Below are 10,828 nucleotides of genomic sequence, written 5' to 3' on the forward strand. Positions count from 1 at the left end.
AGTAAAAGCCCTCTGTGGACAGGGTTAATGTCTTTATCAAGTTGGGCGGATTCTAAGCAACCAGCCTTGACATTATTAAGTATTCTCTCTTCAAAGAACTCTTCAGAGTTTAACATATTTGGAAACTCTGGTTACACATATCTTTCCTCACATGACACAAAGACACAACAGGATGAAATAATTGACACATAGAGTACAGGGAGGAAACTATACCACACCCACTGCCCCCACCTCATTTGCCTATGCCATACCCACTTGCTCTCTTCCCCCCCCCACCACCACCACCCCCTCATTTCCCCCCAACTCCACTCAGCTTTTTCCTCCAAGGCTGACAATCAGACTTGCCTGAGGCCACACTCATTATTGTGGGAGGTAATGCATTACATAGGAGGAGCTTATGGGCACCTTTAAAACCCTGAGTCTCCCTGGTTGCTTGGTCACTTCATCTCAGCATCCTGCTCAGCAAAGACCGCTCACCAGAATGGTTCCTGGAGGCTTGTCAGAGGCCAGACCTGCCACACCAGAAATCCAGGAGATTGCTGACAAGGTGAGTCGATGCACTTCAGGAAAAAGCTTGATCCCGAATCAAGCTTTCATAACTTGATTCATAATTTGGCCCTGTATTAAGAGTGTGAGAAATCACAGAAACCAGGAATCTGTGGGTTTTATTCAGACTTGCATACAGATGACAGTGGAACACTAAACCTTTCAGTGAAATTCCAGCACTCCAAGAGTAAAGTCGGCCAAATCACATTGTTTACTGCAGCCTCAGTCTCCCAATTTGCTGAAGGTGAATTCACACTGGCTTGTCTCTAAACCTTTTACTTAGATGTGTGATCTTAGGAACTTGAATCCACTTATGGATGGAGTTTTGCAGTTTGACAAGTTGAAACCAATGTCATCTCAGGTTTTAAGGGTGCCTGCCTTGACTCTAAGATGCTATGTCCACCAAACCATCACAGTCAATAGAACTCAATGTTTTTTAGCAAGTCAATACATCTTGCTTAACTATCATCTATGTAATCAAAATGTACTGTGTTGCATGGTTTATAAAGGAGAAATACATGCAAATTGTAGGTGTAAGTTTGTAATCTGTCATCTTATTTTCATAGATCACTTTATTTGCCTCCCTGAGATATTGCGTCCTCCTGGCAGACAAGATCAGCCTTGTTTGTTGTTTGTTTGAGACATGGTGTTGGTGCTATGTAGTCTTGGCTCGCCTAGCAATTATGTAACCCAGGCTAAGCTCAAACTCATGACAATCCTCCTGCCTCAACTTCTAAGTTCTGGGATTATAGGTACGTACCACCATGCCAGGCACCATTGGTTTCTATGAGCCAAAGAGATGGGAGCCTTCATGCTTAAGACACAGAACATTCTAGACAGGGGTCACAGGCCTAAAATTCAGTGACCACGTATGTAAGACTGAATAGTTCTCACTCATGGCTTTATTTCTCTAAATATCTAGGGGCACTTTATTTTTATCTCCATTAGAAACCTCACATCAAGTTGGTGTCCTCCAACTTGAATGTGCACGTGAGTCCCCTACTGCTCTAGATAAAACACAGGTCTGACTGAGGAGGGCCAGACAGGCCTGCAGGTCCACAGTTCTTCCAGGCTCTCACTCTCTGTGGTTGCTCCTCCCCCTGGCTTTGCTTTCCTGTTGGACCAGATACACAGCATCACAGGAGGCCTCAGAAAGATAGGTTTAAAGTAGGATACAAAAAAATAGAAAAAAAGAAAGAAAGAAAGAAAGAGAAAAGTCCTGCATTTCATTTTCAAGAAGAAAGAGCTTAAGGACTAACTAAAATAATGTGCAGAAAAATCATCTCAAAAACCAATATGAACCAATAAGGCAAAGTTGCTGTGTATGTATGGTGCCTGAAAAATCCCCAAGATGTCCCAGGAAGCAGAGCTGTAAGAGATAGACAAGGGAATATAGTTATTGGAAATATAGAAGATAGAGCAGGTTTTAATGATTTCTAATAGTCTAGATATCACCTGGTTATCTAGAACAATTGTTCTTTTTTAAAAGGATTTATTTATTTATTATTTATCTAATATCCTGCCTGCATGTATGCCAGCTGGCCAGATGAGGGCACCAGATCTCATTACAGATGGTTGTGAGCCACCATGGGGTTGCTGGGACCTTTGGAAGAACTGCCAGTGCTCTTAACCGCTGAGGCATTTCTCCAGCCCATTTGTTTTGTTTATTTTTTTTTGAAATGGGGATCTTGTTGTTCCTCAGAGTGATCCTGACCTCACAGGTTAAGGTAACCCTCCTGCCGCTAGTCTCCCAAGTACCTGGGATTACAGGAGTGTGCCATCCTGCCTGGCTAGGATAATTCTTAAATATAATATTTTCACTAGTTCCATAAGAAGTTCATATATACACACAATGTATTTTGATCATATGATTTTTAAAACTTAAGGAGCTACCGGAAGGGCTTACCTTGCTAATGACGCCATCTGTGGGTCACATCTTCAGTAATAAAATTAATTTAGAAGTATGTTCTTGCCACTTTCAGAGAAGTAGAATGAAAAAAAAGGATATTGACCAAGTTACTTCACCAGGGGAAGGAACTTTGCTGTGTCAAAAGCCTTGACTTCCACCCCACACTCACGTGATCTTCAAAGCCCTGGGGCAGCGAGGAAACATTACATCTGTATTTAGATCATGAAAACAAGACCCAAAATGCTTGGAGCATCACCCAGCTAAGAAACTGGCCTGTCCTTTCCACTGCACAGCCTCAGCACCCTGGGGGAGCTTTGTAGGTATGAGAGGAGGGGGTGCAGCAAACTTGCCTTCTCCATGGAAGCCATGGCCTCAGGTTTATGCATCTCTGTGCAAGATGCAAAGCCGTGAACCATTTCATCACAGGGGCATTTCCTGAGTCTACCACCAGGCTACAAACTGTAAAAGCTACATAAAGGGGAATAAGGCATGGCCTCTGTGTGCCAAAAATTAACAGTGTAGAGGAAGTCAAACTATCTAGAGCATATTATAAAATAAAAACTAAGTACTTTTTCATAATCATAGTTTTAAGACCGAAAAAGACTTTGGGCATCGCTGTCAACCCTTTCCTGTTAGGTGAACAAGTGCAGTATGGTGGCTCGGTCCCCAGACATCACTCATCTGTCCTCTCTTGCAGGAGACAGCCTTGGGGGACAATTCCCAGTTAAGAGCTAGGAGGCAGAGAAGCAGGCAGGAAAGTGTATTTGAGGAGGCATTTTCCCAACTACGGCCAGCCATCACTTCCCCCTCCAAAGAAATCTAGAGGCAGATGCTAGAGAAAACCCTTGTAAAGCAGAAAAGTCAATCCACCCCTCCAAGATTATGGTCGGTTGGGTCCTGACAGTGTCAGGCCAGAGCGGGTATCACATCCCTAACGTGATTGAGGGGGTCCCAGAGAAAATCTCCACTACCTGTTATTTACTTTGTACTTTTCTTCCTTACATCTTTAATATATGTTTTACTTAAAAAAAAAAAAACTACACTGTTAAATGGTCTTAGAAGAAGAGAAAACTATTGGCTGTTCACAGACTCCCAGTAGGGAGGAGGGAAAGGAGGAAAGACAAAAGGCCCCCACGGAGAGAAGAGAAAGTTACCACAGAGATATGGCACCTTCACTTCATGACCCCGGGGAATTAAGCATCAAACCCACAGAATGGCAAGCAGAGGCTCTGGGCTTGGGAGGATGTGAGAATTTTCAGGGGAGCTGAGTATTAAAGTTTGTCATTTAGAAAACACTGGTTATCAGGTAACTAGATGGCTCAGTGCAGCAACCCACCTGATGGAGTTGATTATTGCCACATGGCAGTAGTGGCGCAAGCCTTTAATTCCAGCACTCCGGAAGCAGAAGCAGGTGGATCTCAGGGTTCAAGGCCAGCCTGGTCTACAGAGTGAGTTCTAGGACAGCCAGGGCCACACAGAGAAATCCTGTCTCAAAAAAAACAAAAAGGAAAGAAATGCTACTTATGTAGAGAGCTCTATCAGAGTTGCTAAGCAGGAAGGAGGCCATAAGATGGCTCCTGCTCTCAGGAAAATGTACAAAGTAGCTGGGAAGTAAGACTGTCACATAATGAAACGAAGAGGCATAAATATTCCCATCCTTGAAAAGCTGGTAACATGTGCAATGAAAAACCAAAGAAAAGGACGGCTCCAACAGCAGCGTCAGATGGCAGTTGGTGACCTTTTATTGTATGTGCAGGTAGCCACTCGATGAGAATTCCAACTATGCTCATCTAAGGGAAAGAAATGTTATTGTAATGATTATTTTTAGAAGCAAAGGCTATGATTACATATGCAAATGTCTGCCCACACTGCGCATGCTCATCTTCACATCCGAAGCTTGGTTGCTAAGCACCATTCCAGGCTGGCGAGCACACTAAGTATGAGTTTCGTTGGCTGGGACACCACGCCAATACCTTCTCACCACAATTGGACACACCCTGGGCTTTACCAAGTCATGGCTTCCATTGCCCTCATCAACAGACTTTGGTCCTCTATCCAACCTAGGCTTTCTGGTCAGTCACTTCTGTGGTCCATGCCCGGAGAACCTGCCATTCATCCACATCAGAGTTCTCAAGGCACCTACCCTCCCTCCATCCATCAGAGCATGCCTAGATCCTCTTGCTCACTCGTCCATGAGGGATGTTTTTCATATACTCCTCCACTCTGATTCCCACGATCCTTTGAGCTGTGACACGTTCCAACGTTCAATTAGAGACCACTCCCACTGCCCTCACTTCCGCCTCCTTCACACCTGCTCCAGGAAGTCACAGAACCACAGAAAGCTCATCACTCCAGTGTGATGAATGAATGCCCATGTCACAGCAGGACCCTGGGGACAGCAGAGCATCCATTCAGTTCTATTTGTTGTTTTTCTAGAAACCTATACCTTTGCCATGCTGTCTCCCACCCCACCCCCTCCTCCCATGGTCTCCCAGGCAGGTTTCTCAGTTCTTATTCAGCTTAGAAAATTGCTCGCATTCGGCAGAGGAAACACCCTAGGTTAGCATATCGCTTCAGGTCAAACCCCTCCCTTCAGGCCTACTCTGTCTCTCCCTCCATTCATAGTCCAGTGACTTGGTTTTCTTGTGCCCTGCATGCTTTTCTTCTTACTTCCTTCAAAACATAACAGTTGACAAATGTCCGTAAGAAATGTCCTATAACCTTAACATATTCTCATACTGTTCCCTGAATTCTCTTTTCTGATTGGACATTTTCTTAAATACTGACATCGTCTATCCATCCCCTGAAGAATGACAGGAGAATGGGGTAGTGTGCCGCTGTTGGATGCCCCCATGGCTTAAATCTTCTGAGCCTACATAGTGGAGGGGAATAAGGGGAAATGGGAGGGAGGGAAGAATGGGAGGATACAAGAGATGGGATAACCATTGCGATGTAACAAGAATAAATTAATAAAAAATTAAAAATAAATGAATAAGGGCCGGGCGTGGTGGCGCATGCCTTTAATCCCAGCACTCGGGAGGCAGAGGCAGGTGGATCGCTGTGAGTTCGAGGCCAGCCTGGTCTACAAAGTGAGTCCAGGACAGCCAAGGCTACACAGAGAGACTCTGTCTCGAAAAACAAAAAACAAAAAAAAACAAAACAAAAAAAATGAATAAAATAAAAATGTCATGGATAATAAAAAAAAAATCTTCTGAGCCTAGAAAATGGAACAATCCAGCAAGAGTCACAGCAATTGAACAGCTGGAACAACTTTAGACGATGTGCCACACGACCCTCTCTCTGACAGAGGACAACGTGACGAAGGCAGAGTTTCCAGCCACCATCAGACACCGTAGGCTATGAAAGGACAAGAGCACCTGGTACAACACAGGTTCTGTCTGACACACCAGGCTCCACAAGGACGTCCCCAGCTGGCCTCAGCCTTCTGGGTTCCTTCCTGGAGGTTCTCTCAGTGCCAAGCTACTTTCTGAATCTGAAAGTTTCACTAACAATCTCCTCACTCACCTCTTCCCCTACTTCCCAATGGCCCATCATCACTCAGGTCCGTGGAATCCCACATTAAAGGATGCGAATCTGCCTCACCACAAAGGGAGAGAGGCTGCATCTTCCACAGTGCTTGTGGTACCCGTGCTTGTTAGGACACAACCCAGAGTATTTGAAATCAAGTCTCTCATGGAAAATTCTGGACCTAGGTGGAAATACACAAATACAATGAAGAAAATACAATTGGGATCCATTCATGGGAGAGATAGAAATTAGAACTCAGTCTGCAGACACCTTTGGAAATAGTTCTCACAGTCAACTGAGGCACCAGCAGAGAAGGGTTGAGAACATCTCCCCACTGAGGGAAGGATTCAGGGGGCCTTGAGAGAACTCTGGTGCCCTGGAGGCCTGACTGAAGTTGGCCGTGTTTACATGCTTCAGCAGAGAGCAGGAGCCAACTTCTCAGTGGAGCGCCTATCTTAAGACAGAGTTAGTTTCCTCCCAGGGACAGGAAAGGGTTGACGGGGTTGAACCCATTATTAAGGTCACCGGAAACCAGCAGACACTGCCTGAAGAACAGGAACAGAAGAGAGGAGATGGAGCCTGGGAGTCGGGGAGGTTGAAGCTGAGCCGTGGAGGGCAGGGCTAAGCCTAAGCAAGAGACTCATATGGCTCAGCTGTGTATTCGATTGCTAATGGCTGGCATTGGCATTGTGAGGGCAGGACTGAGTCAGGAGACCAGGGCTCTGATGGATGTGTATGACCAGCAGCTAGCCCACCCCAGCCTTCCCCTCAGCATCCTCCATCCTGAGCTGCTGCCCCTTCTCAGCCCTGGAGCTTGGCTGCTAGCAGAAATGGACCCCAAGTGATCGCAGAAGACTCTAGCATGTCGGGTCTAGCTGAGCACCTCAAGAAGGGTGGCACAGAACACTGAGGAAACGTTTCTGCACTGAGTGTGAGACTAACTCCTTTCCGCAGTGCCAGCACCTAGCTTCTTCCATCCCCTGCCACAGACAGAAGGATGGCGCCCTAACAGCATCTGCATTTAGTCCCTGGGACCTGTGAGTATCCTGTAGCCTCACAAGGCAACAACAGTTTTCAGACGTGGTCAGATAGAAACAGGAAGATGATGAGCCCACAGCACTCACAGCGTCTGTATGAGAACTGGTTGCACATGCTATATTTTGGTTTGTAAATGGATTTTAAGGGGATTAGATGTGAAACTCTTAAGCTGTCTTATGTGTACGCTAGAACTGATTAACTACATCAATACATTGTGAATGGAAGCAGGCTTCATCCTCCATGACAGAGAAAGGAGTTACAGCCGGGCATGGTGGCACAGGCCTTTAATCCCAGCTCTTGGGAGGCAGAGGCAGGAGGATCCCTGAGTGTAAGGGCAGCTTGGTCTACAGAGTTGAGGTCCAGAAAATCCAAGGCTACACAGAGAAACCCTGCAGGAGGGTAGGGGTGGGCATTGAGAGACAACTGGAAACCTTTATAGACACCTTAGTGATAATACGTCATGTTAAAGTTCGTGGTTCTGGAATGGGTGTGGTGGGTGTGTAAGATGGAGACATTAGTGCAAACTACCACTGCTCTAAATCAGTGCAATATGTTATTTTCACCATTGACTGTGCAATCAGTTTAAAACAATAAGGAGTAATTACTGCTGTCGTGTTTTCACTTACTAATCAAGAATACATGTAATTATTGGAGCCCTCCATTGCAAACTGGTGTGTGTGTGTGTGTGTGTGTGTGTGTGTGTGTGTGTGTGTGTAGACCACAGGAAAATTTGCAGAAGTTCATTCTCTCCTTCCACCAGGTGGGTCCCAGGGATGGAAGTCAGGTTGTCATGCTCTCTTGGTGGCAAGTGACTTTACCTGCTGAGCTATTGGGCTGTCCCTAAATTATGACTGTTTCATAATACCACAGTGATCTGATATTAATCCAGCCCCATGTAATATGATTTGACTCTTTAAACTTGTGTTATGGTCTTAAGGTATTTTCTATGGGAGGAAAAAGGAGTGTATCTTCTTTAGTTTGTGGTTTTATTTTGAGTTTTGTTCCAGGGTCTTAATCTGTAGCCCCAGCTTGCCTGGAGCTTTCTATACAGCCCAAGCTGCTCTTGAACGACATCCTTCTGCCTCAGACTTCCAAGTTCTGGGCTTAGAGGCTGAGTTGCCACTGGGAGGCTCATCAGCACCTCTGAGGAGTCTCAGCAGTATGAGGGTCCCAGACTTGTAAGTCAGGTAAGCTGAGTCAACACAGCTCTAACATTGTCTCCCCTTTCTCTTCATAAGGTCAGAGCACAGCTTGAAGAGGAAACCAATGGGAAATTTGAAAAGTATGAAGCCACTGAGTATAAATCACAAGTGGTCGCTGGAGTCAATTACTTCATTAAGGTTAGAATCCAGCCTTGGTTTAGCACTGCCGCCATGTTTCCTGTTGCCCAGATGGTACCTTAGTTTCTATCAGTTGTCTTTCATTAAGACACCTGCAAGTGGAAGATCCCAAATCCATCAAAAGATAGGCTATTTCCACTGTTTTTCCCTGAGAATGTAGGAAGCTTTCTTATGTGCTTCTTAATTTCTAGAAATGTACAGAAAAAGATGGTAACCGCTCAGGCCTTGGTTGGCCGCCATGGCTATTTCTTCTGTTAGGTGATGGGGAGGCTACATATTAGGGTAGAGAGTTGACCAGTTAAATGCACTTAAAGGACTTCAGTTATTAGTGGAAAGAATAACTCAAGCCACTTTCAGCCTTTTAATAAGTGGTTACTTATATAATGTAAGTAATTCTTTTTTAAAAATTATTTATTCCTGTATTTGAGTGCTCTGTCTACATGTATGTCTGCATACTAGAAGAGGGCATCAGCCCATGATAGATGGCTATGAGCCAGCAGTCAGAGAGCTGACTCCTCTGGTCTCCAAGGACACTTGTTCTTATGTGTGCATACTCAAACACAGACACACATGAATATATTTAATTTTTAAAATTAAACAACTTTTATAAATTAAATTATTAAGTTCTAATAGAAAAAATCCTTTGATATCCTTATGACTTCAAGGGAACCAATTCACAAACTCAGCTGTGGATAATAAATAGGAGCTGGGTTTCTCTTTGTGTATGAAACAAAGATGATCCTGGCTCCACAGAGAACAGATATTCAAGTGCCTTTACCTACCCTGAGTTGCCACTGGACCAAAAACACAGGTGCCCTCTGCTCCTGTTCCAGGCATCATGGAAATAAAACGTAACTCTGGAATGAGATTTGTGATCCTATTCTAATGAAAAGCATAATAAATTAAATGCAGATGGAGAGATGGCTTAGTGCATGAGAGCACTGGCTGCTCTTGCAGAGGACCTGGCTTTGGGTCCCAGGCCCCCCTCTCCCCCCCCCCCCCCCCCGGGCAGCTCACAGCCGTCTCTCCCTGCAGCTCCAGGGCAGCTGACACACTCTTCTTACATCTTCAAGGCATCGCATTCACACGATGCACTTACACACGAGCAGGCAAAACATCCATACAAATAAATGGAATAAAATCTTTTTCTAAAAGGTGTTAAGAATAAGTCTAAGAAATATGTGTCCTGCCATCCTGTTAGTTGCTCTTTCTCTTAACAGAAGGGTTGATGGGAGCTCTGTTCATGGTTGGTGCCTTGGGCCAGAAGTGAGGACAGCTTACCACAGCAATTCTTTACAAGAAAGATTTGTAATACGATGGAAACCCATGTGAATAATATCCCTCCCTCCCTTTCTTTCTTCCTTCCTTCCTTCCTTCCTTCCTTCCTCCTTTTATGTCTTTCAGGTGGATGTAGGAGGTGGTCGTTACCTGCACGTGAAAGTCTTCAGAGGTCTTCCAGGACGAAATGAGGATTTGGTACTTAGTGGTTACCAGGATAACAAATCCAAGGATGATGAGCTGACCTACTTCTAAGCAGCAAATTCTAAAGTGACCTGCTTCCTGTCATTGTAAAGAGACGCCGCCATCAGTAAAGAACCATTCTTCCAATAACTGTTTTTGCCCATTCTACCCATGTATTATATTGACCTTTACTTTCTAGACAATAGTTCTAAATATAGAGCATTTCAAAAGCTACATGTCATCCTTGGACATGGGCCGTGCTAATCTCTGCATCATTCCAACTTTATTATATACCCTGTCGAGGAGATCACAGTGTTAATGTTTTGGAGTACAAATTCCACAATAAAGGATACTGACTAGAGAATTTATAAAAACTAAGGCTCAGGTGCAATTCCACACAGGTTAGTGCTGCCCCACCCTCACGGCAGGTGCATGTGGAGGTCAGGCAAGCACATTCCTTGTTTCCTGTGGTTCTCCAGAAAACAGATGTTGGAGGAGGTGGCTTCCTAAGGTCACAGCTCATCATGTCTGGATGGCTGTCCAAGCTTAGTGCAAAATGAAGGACTCCCTCCCCCGCATCAGGACCCCCTATTCTCTGCCTGACTTTATCTGGAGATGGTCTCTAGGCACAGATGCCTGACCCTAGCTGGAGTATGGCCTTTGACACACTTCCCTGCTAACACTCTCCCCTGCCACCCATAGGATAATAAAGTACCGTGTTCCCATCCATGTGACAGAACTGTGCTGCCAGGTGCAACTAAAGCACACTGTGGGCACCTGTTAGGTGATGCCCCAGCTACTGTCCCTGCCCTATACATTCCCCTCACCTCCCTTGAATAGAGTTGAGCTGTCTCACTGCAGCTGTTCCTGGAAGTCATTCCATCATACTCACGAGAAGTCTGCACCCTGCTTCCCACTTCTGCTCCCCTTGTCCTCATGGGCCTGTGGCCAAGGACCCCTGGGGAAGAGGAGCTCCACACCCAGCATGTCATTTCTGCTTTCATGT

The 10,828-nt window shown here is 45.2% G+C and overlaps 1 protein-coding gene across 1 annotated transcript; it reads left to right on the top strand.

Moving 5' to 3' along the window:
• Positions 1–390: 390 nt before the first annotated feature.
• On the top strand, positions 391–10,175 carry LOC311609117 (cystatin-A-like). The gene is made up of 3 exons (XM_084801897.1): positions 391–547; positions 8,260–8,361; positions 9,766–10,175. The coding sequence occupies exons 1-3, from the start codon at positions 398–400 to the stop codon at positions 9,892–9,894; spliced, it is 381 nt and encodes a 126-aa protein (XP_084658023.1). The 5' UTR covers positions 391–397; the 3' UTR covers positions 9,895–10,175.
• The last annotated feature ends 653 nt before the right edge of the window (positions 10,176–10,828 follow it).

This window comes from Acomys minous (assembly GCF_964271855.1).
Source record: "Acomys minous genome assembly, chromosome: 11".
Lineage (NCBI taxonomy): Eukaryota > Metazoa > Chordata > Mammalia > Rodentia > Muridae > Acomys > Acomys minous.